Source organism: Amblyraja radiata, chromosome 33, assembly GCF_010909765.2.
Source record: "Amblyraja radiata isolate CabotCenter1 chromosome 33, sAmbRad1.1.pri, whole genome shotgun sequence".
NCBI classification, from domain to species: domain Eukaryota; kingdom Metazoa; phylum Chordata; class Chondrichthyes; order Rajiformes; family Rajidae; genus Amblyraja; species Amblyraja radiata.
The window spans coordinates 3,422,774-3,441,570 of NC_045988.1; the positions used below are offsets into that span (position 1 = coordinate 3,422,774).

General features: G+C 48.2%; 1 protein-coding gene across 1 annotated transcript in view; it reads left to right on the forward strand.

Annotated features, from left to right (window-relative positions):
* Positions 1-18,797, forward strand: part of nectin1 (nectin cell adhesion molecule 1) — a 349,415-nt gene that overhangs the window by 279,006 nt on the left and 51,612 nt on the right. Inside the window, exon 6 of the mRNA XM_033049953.1 lies at positions 15,835-15,982. Within this exon, the coding sequence (XP_032905844.1) occupies positions 15,835-15,982 (148 nt within the window). The remainder of the gene's footprint in view (positions 1-15,834; positions 15,983-18,797) is intronic.

Sequence of the window (18,797 nt, forward strand, 5' to 3'; positions counted from 1 at the left end):
ACTGAAGTTACTCCAACACAAATGCTGGAGTAACTCAGCAGGTCAGGCAGCATCTCTGGCGAAAAAGGATGGGTGACATTTTGGGTCGGGATCCTTCTTCAGACTTAGTACTCAGCTGTATTTGGCCAGTTCTTGGTCAATGCTGAGTCAATAGTCGACGTGAAGCTAGTTAATACTCTGCATGCAGTCACGACAACAGCTTCTCACTGTACCTCAGTACACGACAGGCCCTTAATGGCGCGGCAGGTACAACAATAAAAGGCTGCCTGGGACCGCCTCGTGTGACAGTTGCGTGTGTGTGTGTGTGTGTGTGGAGTGATTCACGAGATTGATCCTGTGCACACCAAAGATCCTATAGCGGAGCAAGATAGACCACTCCTGCTAAATGCAATGGGCTGACGTGTAGTACGCAACGGTGCGGAACGTGGGCCTTTTTTTCATCCATTTCAGTAACCGGACCCGACCCGACCCGACTCGCAGTGTAATCAACGTTGCGGGGGAACAGTTTGTGTTAATAAATTATAATTCTGAAAATGAGGAGATTTTTACCAAATAACTTTTATTTTTACGAGGATGTTTCCGTAACCGGCTTCCGTCCCCGCACTAGTATCTTTGCTCCGCTACGGGATCTTTGGTGCGGAGACGGAAGCCGGTTACGGAAATGGGGCCGAAAATTACCCGTGAATCTGCCCATGACCGTACTACGTCTTTTTCGTCGAGTGACCTATCTTGCTCGCTATAGGGTCTGTGGTGCACAGTCGGCTACTGCTCTGCCCAGATGTTGCCGAACAGCTGCTCAATCTCCTGCTGTTCAGCCCAGCTGTTGGCGAGCACTGCGCGAGTGTTGAAAGATGGAATTATGTATGAGAGTGGGGGGGGGGGTGGGGAGGGGGGGGGGAGCAGAACAGGGAGCAGTGTGTGTGGGTGTGAACAGATCTGGCCATGATGTTGCTGCCAGCACTCTGTCCCAGCTTTGTTCTCATTACACGAGGGCCTGACCTTCCATGTTTTGGGGGCAGTGACAGGCATAGACCACCCCAGCTCAGTCTGACTGCTGCCCTACATCTCCACGCTAGCTACCTCTGCTAAAACCTCACACAACTCCAGCGCAATTCGTTGAGTTAATTATATTCAAGACGGAACTGTGGATGTTGGTTTAAACTGAAGATAGACACAAAAAGCTGGAGTAACTCAGCGGGACAGACAGCATCTCCGGAGAGAAGGAATGGGTGATGTTTCGGATCTAGTCTGAAGAAGGGTCTCGACCCGAAATGTCACCCATTCCTTCTCTGCTGCCTGTCCCGCTGAGTTATTCCAGCTTTTTGTGTCTATCATGGGTTAAATACGTGTTTTGACATCCAGACGCACATACAGGAGAGAGTTTATCTCTTTGATAAATCCAAATCTCTTTGAGTCTTTCAAAGAGATAATCTCCTGCATGTTTGTGAATTTATCTCCTTGTGTTTCACCATGTCCCTGTGTGGGTTCTGTATGTTTGCCTGTATCCTGTGTATTTGGGGGTGAATGTGTGAATGGGGTTGTTTCTCGTGAAGTGCATATGTCTGTGTGGGCTCCTGTTCATGAGTGTTTATCACTCTCTCTGTGTGATTGTGGCCCTGTGTCCTGTGGTTTGGCAGTGGCTCAGTGTGTATTAGCATGTGTGTGCGTGCGTGCGTGTGTGTGTGTGCGTGCGTGTGCGTGCATGTGCGTGTGTGCGTGCGTGCGTGCGTGTGTGTGTGTGATAGCTCTATCTATGTGTATTTGGTTCCCGATGTTGGGGGAGTCCAGAACCAGGGGCCACAGTTTAGGAATAAGGAGTAAGCCATTTAGAACGGAGACGAGGAAACATTTTTTCTCACAGAGAGTGGTGAGTCTGTGGAATTCTCTGCCTCAGAGGGCGGTGGAGGCAGGTTCTCTGGATGCTTTCAAGAGAGAGCTAGATAGGGCTCTTAAAAATGGTGGAGTCAGGAGATATGGGGAGAAGGCAGGAACGGGGTACTGATTGGGGATGATCAGCCATGATCACATTGAATGGCGGTGCTGGCTCGTAGGGCCGAATGGCCGACTCCTGCATCTATTGTCTATTGTTTATTGGTTCTACATATGAAGCTCTATGTTTGTGAGTGGGAAGGAACTGCAGATGCTGGTTTAAACCGAAGATAGACACAACTCTATGTGTGCGTGTGTGTGTGTGTGTGCGTGTGTGCGTGTGTGTGTGTGTGCGTGTGTGCGTGTGTGTGTGTGTGTGTGTGTGTGTGTGTGTGTGTGTGCGTGCGTGCGTATGTGTGCGTGTTTGTGCTTGCGCGCGTGCGTGTGTGTGTCTGTGTATGCGCGTGCGCGCGTGTGTGTGTGTGTGTGTGCGTGCGTGCGCGCGTTTGTGTGCGTGCGTGCGTGTGTGTGTGTGTGTGTGCGTGCGTGTGTATGTGTGTGGGGCGGGGCGTATGTGTGCATGCATGAGTCTGTCTGTTTGTGTGTACTGTCTGTGTGCACATAGTTCTATGCGTGCCTCTGTGTGGGTTTTACTGTGTCTCTCCTGCAGTGAGCTATTCACTGACTCCCCTTCAATAGAAACCAGGGAAAACTCTGCCTGAGAGGAGTGGATGATTTTAGCCTGTCAGAAGCAAAGCTGAGATGTCAGTCTGCAGAGTGAACGGATGTAATGAATGTTGTGCCCTGACTGTACAGGTTAATGGCCACCCATGCACAGCTGCTCCCATCACACATGTACATGGACTCAGCGTCGAGCTACAATTGACACTAACAGAGCAACTATTGAGCGGCCACTGCTGAGAGATTGCTTGATGGACTAGAGACAGAACAAACCCTTCCTTACATTATTGCTCTCTGATCTTTTATACATCCACAAATCTGCTCAAGATAATTCAGTGACAAGTGGATAAAGGCCAGCTGATATATTCCACTAAAACTCAGACCACGGGTGCGGAACCATCCCAGTATAATATGAATCCATTAACCTCATTCATTGTTTGTGGAAGGAACTGCAGATGCCGGTTTAAACCGAAGATAGACACAAAGTGCTGGAGTAACTCAGCAGGTCAGGCGGCATCTCTAGAGAGAAGGAATGGGTGACGTTTCGGGTCGAGACCCTTCTTCAGACTGAAACGTCACCCATTCATTCTCTCCATAGATGCTGCCTGTCCCGCAGAGTTACTCCAGCTTTTTGTGTCTACCTTTGGTTTAAACCAGCATCTGCAGTTCTTGCATACACATGCTGCCTGACCCGCTGACCACAGCACCTCATATTTTGCTTGGGCAGCTTACACCCCAGCGGTAGGAACGTTGACTTCTGTAACTTCAAGTAACCCTTGCTTTCCCTCTCTCTCCATCCCTCCCCCCTTCCCAGTGCTCCAACCAATCCTACTGTCTCCAACTACATTTTATCTCTGTTTGCTTTGTTGTTGTTATCTCCTCCTAGCTAACAATGATCTATCCTGCATTTTCCTTGATCCACATTCCCTTTGACCTGTTTTCACACCTTCACCCTTCTTATCTATCTATCTCTCTCTCGTCCCACCCCACCCCCCCGACGTCAGTCTGAAGAAGGGTCACGACCCGAAACGTCACCCGTTCCTTCTCTCCAGAGACGCTGCCTGTCCCGCTGAGTTACTCCAGCGTTTTGTGTCTATCTTCCTTCACTCCAGCATTGGTGAGCGTGCATTAATTCCCCAAGACCTTAAACCCTGGAACACCCGCCCTGAACACCCCTGTATGCTTCGTGATCCTCCCCAACACCTTTCCCTTTCATTAGGCTATTGTTACCACTCATCGTAACTGCTTCTGTGATTCAGTCCTTGAAAGAGTTCCTTAAAATCACGCACACTCACACACACGCACTAGATATAGAATTACAGTCACGCTAACACTGAGAGCAGCTGAAGGATTACAGCGACACCTTGATTTAATATGCCTCTAAACCCACCGCAAGTGTAATCATTGTCCTGGTCCTGCAACATATGACAATTCAACACCCTTGGCACACCAGATATATAATCACACACATTTTTACAAACACACACAGTTTAGAATCACAGCCACACTCACTCACACCAGAGATAGTCGTACAGTCATATTTACACACATGTGTACAAGGCACAGGATCACATTCACACTCATGTACATCACATGTAGTATCGCAGTCACACTTATGCCCCTGTCCCACTTAGGAAACCTGAACGGAAACCTCTGGAGACTTTGCGCCCCACCCAAGGTTTCCGTGCGGTTCCCGGAGGTTGCAGGTGGTTGCCGGAGGTTGCAGGTAGTGGAAGCGGGTAAGGAGACGAACAAAAACCTCCGGGAACCGCACGGAAACCTTGGGTGGGGCGCAAAGTCTCCAGAGGTTTCCGTTCAGGTTTCCTAAGTGGGACAGGGGCATTAGACACACCACGTGTAGAATTAAGTGTTCAAGAAGGAACTGCAGATGCTGGAAGATCGAAGGTACACAAAAATGCTGGAGAAACTCAGCGGGTGCAGCAGCATCTATGGAGCGAAGGAAATAGGCGACGTTTCGGGCCGAAACCCTTCTTCAGACTGGGTTAGACGTGTAGAATGAAAGTCACATTCACACACATACACTAGATACACACACACAGTCACACACCAGATATAGAAAGAGTGTCTCACACACACACACACTAGATACACACACACAGTCACACTTACAGACACACCAGATGTAGAAAGAGTGTCTCACACACACATACACTAGATACACACACACAGTCACACACCAGATATAGAAAGAGTGTCTCACACACACAAACATGGGCGCCACGGTGGCATTGCTGCCTTACAGCGCCGGAGACGCGGGTTCGATCCTGATTACAGGTGCTGTCTGTACGGAGTTTGCACGTTCTCCCCGTGACTAGTGTTGCTCCAGTTTCCTCCCACGTTCTAAAGACGTGCAGGTTTCTAGATTACTTGGTATTAATGTAAATTGACCCTAGCGTGTGTAGGATAGTGTTAATGTGCGGGGATCGCTGGTCAGTGCGGAGAGCGGTGGGCTGAAGGGCCTATTTCCGCGCTGTATCTCTAAACTAAAAATTCACACACACACAAGATACAGAAACACAGTCACACTTACAGATACGCCAGAATGAGTGTCTCACTCACACAAACATGCACACACACCACCTGTATACTGTTGAATCACATTCACAGTGAGTGGACCCTTAATGTCATACTGTATATATTCACAATTGCACACACATGTACACAATACATGCACACACCCACAATTGCACTCAATACTACATATATGCAGAAACATTTATGGTATGCCACACCTGTCTGCTTTCTCAAATATACATACAAACTCACTGACAGTCGAAATACAATCACTCCTCCAGTCTCATTCACAAAGCTGCTGATTTCAAGCTTGGATTTTGTTCATTGGAGAAACTCCACATGGCAGTGAATTGGCCTTCTCGATCTTTCAGTGACTGACGAAGGGTCTCGACCCGAAACTGACTGGGAAAGTGACAGTGGCCGGAGAAGGGAGGAACATTCATTTGTTCTATATCTCGCAAAAAGCTGGAGTAACTCAGCGGGACAGGCAGCATCTCTGGAGAGAAGGAATGGGTGACATTTCGGGTCGAGACCCTTCTTCAGACAGCATGTGTGTCAGTGCGTGTTAGCCCATGTACCGATGTGAACAAGCTTTTGATAGCATATGAATAAAATGTAAATAGTCGTCTGCCTTCGACCCCTGGGGACACATCTCCATTAGATCTATGAACCTGCATTGAAAGGATCAGGGAAAATTTGTTAAGTAAACAGGAGAGTAGAACTTGGTCTCCTCAGCAGCTGTTTGCAGGCAGCAAAGCCCAATCTATAGAGAGCTGTAAGGACAGATTGTTTGTAAATTGAGATGAATAAGACAGTCCAACGGCAGAGGCAAGGAAACATCTTCACTTATGAAAAGATTGTGTTCAATTATGCATGTGTGTTGCATCTTCGATTATATTACAGTCGGGTGTAACCTATGTAATGTTATTTCACTCAATTCCACGGCAAGGTCTTGGTATTTATAGCTGTAACACATTCCCGCAAGTCGACCAAAAAACCTGGATGTGTAACAGAGCGTCCAACAGGGAGGAGTGGATTGGCCCAGATGTGAGCTGTAATATAAATATTCCCAGAGGACGAGAGACAGAGAGAGTGAGAGAGAAAGAGAGAGAGAGGCGGAGATTTAAGGAGAGGTTTAAGTCATTCCAACCAAAGATCCTATAGCGAGCAAGATGGTCCACTTGACTAAAAAGGCGTAGTACGGTCGTGGGCAGATTCACGGGTAATTTAAGGCCCCATTTCCGTAACCGTTGTTAAAGACCCCATAGCGGAGCAAAGATACTAGTGCGGAGACGGAAGTCGGTTACGGAAACATCCTCATAAAAATTAAAAGCTCTTTGGTAAAAATCTTCTCCTCATTTTCAGAATTATAATTTATTAACACAAACTTGACTACACTGCGAGTCGGGTCGGGTCCAGTTACGGAAATGGATGAAAAAAAGGCCCACGTTCCGCTCCGTTGCGTTCTACACATCAGCCCATTGCATTTAGAAGGAGTGGTCTATCTTGCTCCGCTATAGGATCTTTGATTCCAACAGAAAGGCAGAGAGAAAAACAAAGGGACCGAGAGGGATACACGGAATGGGAAGAAACAGTTGGAAAGTGAAGCATTCAGAAGGAAAAGGACATGGAGGTAGAGACGTTAAGGACCTGTGCCACTTGGGCGATTTTTTGGGCAACATGTTGAATATTTTTCGTCGACAGTGGCGACAATTTTTGCTGTCGTAAGTTGTTGTCGTAGGTTGTCGCCAGGTGAACTCCATTAAAACTAGTCCCTGGCAGACGCCTAAAGAGTTGTCTAAGTGGGACACTGGAGAGAAATATGAATTCAAAGCGAGTGGGTGACAAAGTGATGGAGATCTCGGGAGAGAGTGGAACACAAACACAATCTCACACACACTCTATCTTTAATCAGACTTTACTCTTCTTGTCCTCGTTCAACTGATCCATAATTCCATAACTTTCTTCGCCATTGTAAAAGCCAGACCTGGTGCTCAGACTCTGAGAAAGCTCAATGTGGAAAGCTAAGCTGATCTGCACTGTAGGGAGACTAGAGGCCACTGAAGGCTGTGGAGACCAAGTCACCCGGAGATTGACAGATTCTTGATTAGTACGGGTGTCGGTGGTTACTGGGAGAAGGCAGGAGAATGGGGTTGAGAGGGAAAGATAGAACAGGCATGATTGAATGGCGGAGTAGACTCGATGAACCGAATGGCCTACTTCTGCTCCTAGAACCTAATGAGCTTAAAAAGATACAGATACAGACAATAGGTGCAGGAGTAGGCCATTCGGCCCTTCGAGCTAGCACCGCCAATCAATATGATCATGGCTGATCATCCACAATCAGTAGCCCGTTCCTGCCTTCTCCCCATATCCCTTGTTTCCGCTAGCCCTCTATCTAACTCTTTTTTGAATCCATCCAGTGAATCGGCCTCCACTGCCTTCTGAGGCAGAGAATTCCACAAATTCACAACTCTCTGTGTGAAAAATAATGCGCGATCCTATTATTCAGTGCAGAGGAGGTTGATGAAATATTTAACAGAGGTTCCCAAATTTATAAAGAATTTTTGTAAAAGTGAAGTGAGAAAGAGTTGACTGTTTCGACCGGCGGTAAGCAAATGCAGCCTGCGTCAGTTATCATTTGATGACGTTGCGTGCTGAGATGTGCCTTGGGACATTTAACTTGTTAAAAGTTGCAATGTAGATGGAAACTGTTGTTTCAAGTGCAGAGCTTCAGTTCCATAACAGCTCCCTGCTTAAAGAAGGCCACAAAAATAAACCAGCAAACTGTCAGAGCTTAAAAAAGTTGGAATGTTTTGTCACCTGGGTGAGAAAGGTTATGGGACTGAATCAGAGCTGTGATATTTGCAGTTGCTATTTTAAATTCTGCCACGACCAAAATACCAGTGTCGCAGCTCGTTATTGTTGGTTGGAGATAGCAACCGCAAGCAAGACGATTTCACAGAGAGAGGGGAAGATCTACTGTGGACTGCCTGAGTATTAAAGGGCCTGTCCCACTTGCATGTGATTGTATGCGCGACCAAACGGAAGCGGAGTTTGCGCTAAGTTCATGCTAAGTACGCGCTAAGTTCGCGCGTGATGTCATTTGTGTCATACTTAGCAATCAGCTGGGCAGGAGGCGGGCCAACTGAATTTGGGCGTTGCACGGTGTTGGGCGTTGACGTCATCACGCAACACCACGCCGGGCGGTGACGTCATCGCGCAACACCACGCGCTAGGTGTACGCCGTCAAGACGCTGCGTACGACTGCAATGCGCCTGCGTGCCGACAGGCCGTTGGCGTGCGAAGATTTCGGACGCTGTCAGATTTTCGGAGCCCCGCGCGATCTCGGGACCAGCCCCGCACAACTCCGCGCTTCTACATTGGACCGGCCCCGCGCGGCCATACGGTGCCCGTACGCCTCAAGCGACCACGTATGGTCGCGCCAAACGCATGCAATCGCATGCAAGTGGGACAGGCCCTTAAGTCAGAGTTTAATCCTAACATGTGTTGTTTGAGTAGGCACAGAATCTACAAGCCTTGTCTTAAAACTGGAAGAATTAACAAGACGCGTGTGTTTGCGAAGATGGTCTCAGAGTTGAAGTGAAGTGTGCCTGGCTGTTGGAGATTCACACCGGCAGCATTTTGTGGGTCACTCTTGTACGTTCTTCAAGGATAAATGTGAAGGGCATCAGAGCCCAAGTGTGAGTAATATAACGGCAGGGACTCAGTGATCCTTGCCCCTGAGCACTCGAGCTCTGATAATCGCTGATGCGACAGCACTGTGCACAACATGGCTCCTCTATAAATAGGACAGCATCGCTTGGCTTCACCCGAACCCACTCTCAGAGGGCAGGCTCTGCCTTTACGCACACAGCAACGTTTAACTGCTTGATTCCGGCTTATTAGAATACAAAGTTATACAGACCGAGGCTCAAAAGCAAACCAGAGCTGGTCGAGTCTCCATGGTGAGAGTCCCAGACACAAACCTGCAGATATTTATACTGTCAGGCAAAAACATAATGCAAATCTCAGGGCATGTCCGAGCTTTAGCAAGCGATTTTTTCCTTCATCTTTCCCCCTCTCGTGTCTTGTCTATTCATAACTTCTAGGAGCAGAATTAGGGCCATTCGGCCCATCGAGTCTACTCCTCCATTCAATCATGGCTGATCTATCTATTTCCCCCTCAACCCCATCCTCCTGCCTTCTCCGTGGACACCGGTTACTAATCAAGAATCAGTCAATCTCCGCCTTAAAAATATCCACTATTTTCTCTGTAGATAGGCACAAAAAGCTGGAGTAACTCAGCGGGACAGGCAGCAGCTCTGGAGACAAGGAATGGGTGATGTTTTGGGTCAAGACCCTTCTTCAGAACGAAGGAAGGGTCTCGACCCGAAACGTCGCCCATTCCTTCTAAAATCCACGTTAGAGCTGACTGTACACGAACGTGGACAGGTAACACATTAGTAGGACATGTGTGTGAGATGGGCAGTGTCAGCAGCGGTTGTGCAAACTATTCCTGAGATGGGGGGGGAAAAAAACTTGCTTCATGTTCCACAACTTCTGCAGTTGCCATAACAACCACGTCTTGTGATTCTTCTATCTGCCTGCTGCTTGCTTTGTCTCGGTGGCAGTGTGTGTGTGGGACAAATGTTTGCTGCATCTCAATACCAATTTAACTAATGGCTTTTTAAGTGTGCGATTGGCGACCTTTAATCAGGTGTATGGTTCTGGATTTGTAAACATGGTTTTGTGGGGGTCCAACAGCATGAACGGAAAGGAAGAATTCTGCTAAACCTGAACGCATCCCATGGCATTTCACAGAGAATGAAACCGTTTCGGGTGCAGGGCCTGGAGTTTTTGCTGCCTACGTGGGTGGCAATTTACATGCAACAGTCCTGTGGTAGATGGATAATTAGTTCGTTGATAGTCAAGAGGGTGTCGCATGTCAAGACAGTGAAATCTTTTGACCTCGAACAACAGAACTGGTAGGTGGAGCCTTGCTTTAATGTCACTGTCAAAGCAAGACAGCCCATTGCGGTGTGGGTCTGGATTACAACCAGGGTCGCTTACACCCCAGCGGTATGAACACTGACTTCTCTAACTTCAAGTAACCCTTGCTCTCCCTCTCTCTCCATCCCCTCCCCCCCGTCCCAGTTCTCCCGCCAGTCTTACTGTCTCAGACTACATTTTATCTCTGTACTGCCCACCCCCCTGACATCAGTCAGAACCACAGACCCTACAGCGAGCAAGATGGTCCACTCGACGAAAAAGACGTAGTACGGTCATGGGCAGATTCATGGGTAATTTTCGCCCCCATTTCTGTAACCGGCTTCCGTCTCCGCACCAAAGATCCCGTAGCGGAGCAAAGATACTAGTGCGGAGACGGAAGCCGGTTACGGAAACATCCTCGTAAAAATAAAAGTTCTTTGGTAAAAATCTCCTCATTTTCAGAATTATAATTTATTAACACAAACTGTTCCCCCACAACGTTGATTACACTGCGACTCGGGTCGGGTCCGGTTACTGAAATGGATGAAAAAAAGGCCCACGTTCCGCTCCGTTGCGTACTACACGTCAGCCCATTGCATTTAGCAGGAGTGGTCTATCTTGCTCCGCTATAGGATCTTTGGTCTGAAGAAGGGTCTCGACCCGAAACGTCACCTATTCCTTTTCTCCACAGCTGCTGCCTGACCAACTGAGGCTTTTTGTGTCTATCCTTTTTCAAAGTTAACTTGTTTGAGAGAGGTTGTCATACTGGGGAGATCTCAGCACTGACATGCATTATTCAGATGTAATGTAATCGTCTGAGAATGCAACTCATGTTTCATGTCCCATTGCTGTAAATATATATATATTTCAACAAATGTAAAACATCACTTCATAAACCCCTGTTGATAATGGTCTCCAATGGATGCATTCTTTAAAGCACAACTCCATCTTTTAGATCTCCCATTTCCAGCATTTTTTCCCCTACTGTGAAAAACATATTGTGTTTTCTTTTTGGAACCATGAACTCATTAGAAAGTGAATGTTGTTTGCTATTTGCTCCAAGTGGTCGGGATCAAACCCGGGTGTGTGGAGCTGCAAGCGGTATAAGGCAGCAACTCTACCGCTGTAAGCCACCTTGACCGCCCTGTTTTGTGATGGAGGTCATTGGAGGAGACCGACTGGTGTGGGCATTGACTAGTGGCGCCATGGACTCTGGGCTGTACATTGTGTGGTTCTTCACCACAGGTCAGATCACAGGGTCGGTGTCGGGAGTATCAAGAATCCACCTGGTCACTGCTGAGTTTAACCAATTCAATTACACGTTGCGTTTTAGACTCGACACTAGCCACAGCCTGACATTAATTGAATTGGATTACAGCACCTTAATGGTCTTTACAAAATAAATAAGTTTCATCCAGACGCTGACCATCCTTGTCTCTGACTCGTTCCAATTTAAAAAGAGCTCAGCTGTGTGGCTATTAAAACCATGCCCTTGATTTGTTTCACTGACCCGTGAAATCGAGTTCTTGGAGTTGGTGATGCAACTTCCGAGCATCCTCACCTCTCTCATGGCCCACACTGTGATAGGTACATAAGGGCCGGCACGGTGGCGCAGCGGTAGAGTTGCTGCCTCACAGCGCCAGAGACCCGGGATCGATCAATCCTGACCACGGGGTTTGTGCGTTCTCTCCGTGACCTGCGTGGGTTTTCGCTGAGATCTTCAGTTTCCTCCCACACTCCAGGTTGGTAGGTTAATTGGTTTGGTGTCATTGTAAATTGTCCCCAGTGTGTGTAGGGTAGTGTTAAGGTGTGGGGGTCGCTGGTCAGTATGGACCCGGTGGACCGAAGGGCCTGTTTCTCTGCTGTACCTCTAAACTAAACTAAACTAAACTAAACAGGGGGCGGGCGGGCAGTCCCACATGGTAAGACACCATGTCAGTTCATCATGTACTGTACTTCCCAGAGATCACCCTTATTCCAAACTTGAGCACTGATGCACACTGTGGAAATACACGCAAGGGAAAACTGGCACATACTTGTGCACTCAAACAAAGCTACACAATAAAACATGTACATGGAGAGGATGCTTCCACTAGTGGGAGTGTCCAGGACCAGAGGTCACAGCCTCAAAATAAAAGGACGTTCCTTTAGGAAGGAGATGAGGAGTCATTTCTTTAGTCAGAGGGTGGTGAATTTGTGGAATTCATTGCCACAGAAGGCTGTGGAGGTCAAGTCATTGGACATCTTTAAGGCAGAGATTGATAGATTCTTGATTAGTACGAGTGCCAGGGGTAATGGGGAGAAGGCAGGAGAATGGTGTTGAGGGAAAGATAGATCAGACATGATTGAATGGTGGGGTAGATGGGTTGAATGTCTGTGGAATTCTCTGCCTCAGAGGGCGGTGGAGGCGGGTTCTCTGGATGCTTTCATGAGAGAGCTGGATAGGGCTCTTAAAAATAGCGGAGTCAAGGGATATGGGGAGAAGGCAGGAACGGGGTACTGATTGTGGATGATCAGCCATGATCACATTGAATGACGGTGCTGGCTCGAAGGGCCGAATGGCCTACTCCTGCACCTATTGTTTATTGTCCTAATTCTTTTCCTACAACTTATGAACATATGCACATGCAAATGCATGTACAAATGGATGTACATACACTCATATATAAATACACTGCCAACACAAGCATGTACACATACTTACACACGTATGTGAAATGTCACATGTACACATCTCATGTAAACACTTGAATGCTCTCGAAGATCTCGGAGAAAACCCACGCAGGTCACGGGGAGAACGTACAAACTCCGTACAGACAGCGCCCGTAGTCAGGATTGAACCCGGGTCTCCGGCGCTGTGAGGCAGCAACTCTACCGCTGCGCCACCGTGCTGCCCTCCTTTGGTCATTATTGTACCATTTGCCCATTTTCTGCCCATTTTGCCCATTTTAAGATATAACACCTTAGAAATGGGCAGAATTCTTCTCAAAATTAGGTAGGACCAAAGATAATCTCGCTTTAAAAAAACATATGGCAATAGAAGGAAAGGGAGTGTCGGGAGGAACTGCAGATGCTGGTCCACATCAAAGATAGACGCAAAGTGCTGGAGTAACTCAGCGGGACAGGCAGCATCTCTGGAGATTAGGAATGGGTGATGTTTCGGGTCGAGACCCTTCTTCAGACTGAGAGTCAAGGGAGACAGAGAGAGACTAGAGGTTTGAAAGGGTCCAGAACAAATCAGAGCCGGCACCGATGACCATGGAAAGGTGGAGCCCACAATGGTCCATTGTTGGCTGTTTTCAAAAATGTAAGAAAAGCAAATGTGCACAAAAATGGACTCAACTGCGGCATCTGATTCCCGAACCCAGGTTGGGAAGGAGTATGGCAAGGCATTGTCTTATGTTTGTGCTGCAAATAACCCCAGTGTTGAAAAGAGACTGAGTTCTTTCTTAATTGGTGTATTGGGAGCACGACATAATTTAATGAGAAAGCTGATGAGCCTCGGTAAACGCAGTAATAAAAAAAATAAGCAATTGGTGGATTTGTTGAAGAAGCACTTAAACTGAAAGTTAAGAGAGATTGTGCAAAGGTTTAAGTTATGGACAAGAATAATTAACAACATGAACGGCTCAGAATGCAGCTGAACAGTGGAGCTTAAATCAACGCTTCCATGGCGATTTATCTCCTCGTGCAAACGCACACTGAAATCCTTTCCTTACAAGCAGTCCAGTATCGCCATGCCAGCCCCGATTAGCAATGGTACAGAAATAGTCTACTGAGTTTACAGTGCGGCACGGTGGCACAGCGGTAGAGTTGCTGCCTCACAGCACCAGAGACCCGGGTTCGATCCTGACTACCGGTGCTGTCTGTACGGCGTTTGCACGCTCTCCCTGAGTTTTCACCATGATCTCCGGTTTCCTCCCACACTCCAAAGACGTATAGGTTTGTAGGTTAATTGGCTTCGGTAAAGTTGTAAATTGTCCCTAGTGTGTGTAGGATGGTGCTGGTTTGTGAAATCAGAGAGACCAGGGATCGACACCAAGGTGTGTAACAGCAGCAGTGTGGAGAGCTCTCATCCTGAACTATGCACCACACCTTGCTTTCAGCGCAGGTTCCTGTAGTAGTGGACAGAAGCTTCAATAGAAGTGTACATATATGTGTGTATGTATGGACATGTTTATGTACATGTATGTGTGTGTGTACATGTATGTGTGTGTACAGGTATGTGTGCATGTAAATGTATGTGTGTGTGTACATGTATGTGTGCGTGTACATGTGTGTGTACATGTATGTGTGTGTACATGCATGTGTGCATGTAAATGTATGTGTGCGTGTACATGTTTGTGTGCGTGTACATGTATGTGTGTGTACATGTGTGTGTACATGTATGTGTGTGTACATGTATGTGTGTACATGTATGTGTGTGTACATGTATGTGTGTGTACATGTATGTGTGTGTGTACATGTATGTGTGTGTACATGTGTGTGGGTGTGTACATGTATGTGTGTGTACATGTATGTGTGTGTACATGCATGTGTGTGTACATGTATGTGTGTGTGTACATGTATGTGTGTGTGTACATGCATGTGTGTGTACATGCATGTGTGCGTGTACATGTGTGTGTGTACATGTATGTGTGCATGTACGTGTTTGTGCACATACTTACGGAGTGAGCCAAGATGCAATGAGCTTTAATAATGACCTTTGACAAGCTAGTGCTAGACAATGCAAAAACAAGGAACAGTAGATGTTACACAAAGTGCTGGAGTAACTCAGCAGGTCAGGCAGCAGCTCTGGAGAACATGGATAGGTGACGTAACGGGTCGGGACCTTTCTTCAGACTGATTATTGGAGGTGGGGGAGGGGGTGCCCGGACACGGAGATGTTGCCTGAGCTGCCGAGTTACTCCAGCACTTTGTGTCCTTGGGTGATAGACCATTGTGTCTGAAGTTCTCTCATGGAGTTAACAGCTTGAGATGAGGAGGAGATATGAACGGAGGTAAGTAAAACCCCTGTCCCATGGTACGAGTTCATTCCAAGAGTTCTCCCGAGTTTGCCCTGATTTGAACTCGGAGATTTACGGTAATGGCCACTCGTCGGTACTCGGGGCTCTCGTGGACATTTTTCAACATGTTGAAAAATCTTCACGAGTCTTCCCGTGCTTACCTGCCGTTAGCGAGTCTTCCCGAGTACATGCCATCAGCGCTAAGAGACGTCCCCGAGCTCCGACGTACCCGCTACGTTCATTCTCCGTGCTTACCATGAGTTTGATTTTTTTTAGACTCGGGAGAGCTCTAGGAATGAACTCGTACCGTGGGACAGGGCTTTAAAAGAGCGTTACATTCAAAGACTGCTCCAGACCATTCAATGGAGATTCAGGGAAGTGAATGCTTCAGAAAGTGGCAATACATAGATTCAGCACATAGGCAGACAAAAATGCTGGAGAAACTCACCGGGTGAGGCAGCATCTATGGAGCCTCACCCGCTGAGTTTCTCCAACATTTTTGTCTACCTTCGACTTTTCCAGGATCTGCAGTTCCAACTTAAACATAGGTTCAGCTCAAATCTACAGCCCAGAGGCCATTCAGTCCAATGGACCGATGCTGTCCCTCCGACATCAGATCACCCATAGACACCGTCTTCTATTCCTCTTGCCCACCTTTGCCTCCTGGATGTACGAGGACACAATCTCTAGTTGTTTTTTGGAGCTCGGAGTCAAGCAATTAAATAAATCCACATTTGCTTTCTTTCTGCAGATAAGCCACTGCCCCGGGGAGCGCCTGGAAGTGTGATAGGGATTCTGGGTGGAATTATTGCCGCGGTGATCATCATCAGCGCCATAGTGACCATTTTCTTCATCTACCGGCGGCAGCAGAAGAATCGGGCAGACACGGATAATGACCTGTGAGTACTGGCTGGGCAGCAATCAAGCACTTGACCAGAGCCCACCATCGTCTGACCAAGTACTAACCGCATACTGTACGGTGTTGTTCAGTTCAATTTATTGTGTACCGAGGTACAGTGAGAAGCTGTTGTCGTGACCGCATGTAGAATATTAACCAAATTCACGTCGACTATTGACTCAGCATCAACCAAGAACTGGCTAAATACAGCTGAGTGCTAAGTCTGAATAAGGATCCCGACCCGAAATGTCACCCATCCGTTTTCTCCAGAGATGCTGCCTGACCTGCTGAGTTACTCCAGCATTTGTGTTTAAGAAGGAACTGCAGATGCTGTAAAATTGAAGGTACATACAAGTGCTGGAGAAACTCAGCGGGTGCAGCAGCATCTATGGAGCAAAGGAAATAGGCGACGTTTTGGGCCGAAGTGCTGAAGGACACAAAGTGCTGGAGTAGCTCATCTCAGGGGAACACAGATAGGCGACGTTTCAGATCGAGACCCATGTTCGGATCGAGACCCATGCAGGAGTGTTGGTTTCTGGACCTGACGCATGTGAAGGGCCTGTCCCACTTACGCGACTTTTTCGGCGACTTGCCGGCACTCGTCATAGTCGCAGCAGGTGGCCGAAAATTTTCAACATGTTGAAAATCTAGCGGCGACCAGAGAAAGGTGCGACTCTTTGGGTGACTACTCACCACCAAACAGACGTCACCCCCGCAACATGGCGGGACAGGCCCTTAATGTGTTGTGCGCAGGGACCAGTGCCGGCTCCGCTGCGGTTTGTTATTTATATTAATGATGTGAATGTAAACATAGGTGGCACCGTGAATCAGTAGACGATGGCGATATAATTGGTGGTGAAATGGACAGCGATTACAATGGAATCTTGATCAACTGGGCTGTTGTACTGAGAAGTGAGCAGTGGTGTTTATTTCTGATTAATGCTCTGTGCTGAATTTTGGTAAGACAGTCCAGGGCAGGACTTACAAGAAGGGTCCTGACCCGAAACGTCGTGTGTCCTTTCCCTCCCCAGATGTTGCCTGGCCCGCTGAGCTCCTCCAGCAATTTGTGTTTTGTTTATGCAGTAAATGGTAGGGCTTTGGTCCTCCGTTGTCCAGGGACGGAAAACCCGGGGGGGGGGGGGGGGGGGGGCTAGAGGGGACACGTCCCCCCCTAAGTTGTTGTGATCCGGATTTTAAAATCTCCGCTTTCCGCGAGACAGTGGGGGTGGGACTGCTGATCGAGGGCGCTGATTGGACGAAGAGACGTCGGTCAGCAGGCAATGGGGGCGGGACATGATGATTCAGCGCGATGATTGGAGGAGGGAGGAGTGGGGGGGGGGGGGGGGGACTGAGGATAGAGGGCGGGGATTGGAGGAGGGAGACGTGGCACAGATCGGCGCCTCATCCGCAGCCAGGTTCGATCCCGGCCGGGTCTCCGGCGCGGTCCTGTCCCGTCCCTACCCGAAGGCCCCCCCCCACCCCCCCACGGGTGGCCAAGAGAGGTCGGGGGTCAAACGCGAGCTGTACCCCCAGGCCCACAGCCAGCGCAGAGAAGCCGCGCTAAACCCAGCTCAACTCTGCCTGTCCCGCCAGGTGAACCTGCCTGGACTTGCGGGAAATATGGCCAGCGCGGAGAAGCAGCGCTGGTATCCCGTCAGTCTAGGCAGGGCTTGTAGGTTAACCAGGCGAGACAGGCAGAGTTGAGCTGCATTTAGCGCTGGATTGAGCCTCCGAAGCCTCGCGCATGTGTGTGTGAGTGTGCGCATGCGCGCGTGGCCGCCAAAAAATTGTGTCCCCCGTCCCCTCCATATTTTGATAGCGAGTTCCGCTCTTGTCGTTGTCGAACAGAGAGATCTAGGAGTGCAGGTCCCTCCTTCCTTGAAAGTGGTACTAGTGGGATTAGTGCCATAGCCTCAGAATGAAAGGACATACCTTTAGAAAGGAGATGAGGAGGAATTTCTTTATTGTCCTCTAGTGATCAGCCATGATTCACCGCACATAGAAATATAGAAAATAGGTGCAGGAGCCGCCTCCTTAACCTATTTTCTATCTTTCTATGTGCGGTGAATCTGTAGAATTCATTGACATCTGTGGAGGTTAAGTCAATGGATGTGTTTTTTAAGGCAGAGACAGATAGATTCTTGTATTAGTGTGGCTGTCGGGGGTTATGGGGAGAAGGCAGGAGAATGGGTTTGAGAGGGAAAGATAGATCAGCCATGATTGAATGGCGGAATAGACTTGTTGGGCCGAATGGCCTAATTCAGCCAGTACAACATGAACTTTTTGAAAGTGGTGAAGAAGGTGTTTGGCACACTTGTGGTGCAGTGAATGCAGGAGTTGAGAAATCTTCCTACCATTGTACAAAGCGTTGGTGTGGCCAAGCTTGGAGTTCCGTGCACAGTTCAGGTACACCGGTGGTAGAAAGGATGTCATTAAACTGGAAGCATTAAAGTGGAGAGAAAAAAAAAGATCAGGAGGTTCCCAGCTCTGGGAGGGTTGAGTTACAAGGAGAGACTGCTCTAGGTCGAGCCTTTTCTTCCCTGGAACTTATGAGGCTGAGGGATGACCTGAGGGATTTATAAAACAATGAGGGGCATAATTGAGAAGAGTTGTCAGAGTCTGTACCCCAGGGAGGGGAAGGCAGAGGTTGGTTCATTTTCTCAGCAACCCAGCTGTAGTCCATTCTGCAGCGGTAGAGTTGCTGCCTTACAGCGAATGCAGCGCCGGAGTCCCATGTTCGATTCCGACTACGGGCGCTGCCTGTACGGAGTTTGTATGTTCTCCCCGTGACCTGCGTGGGTTTTCTCCGAGATCTT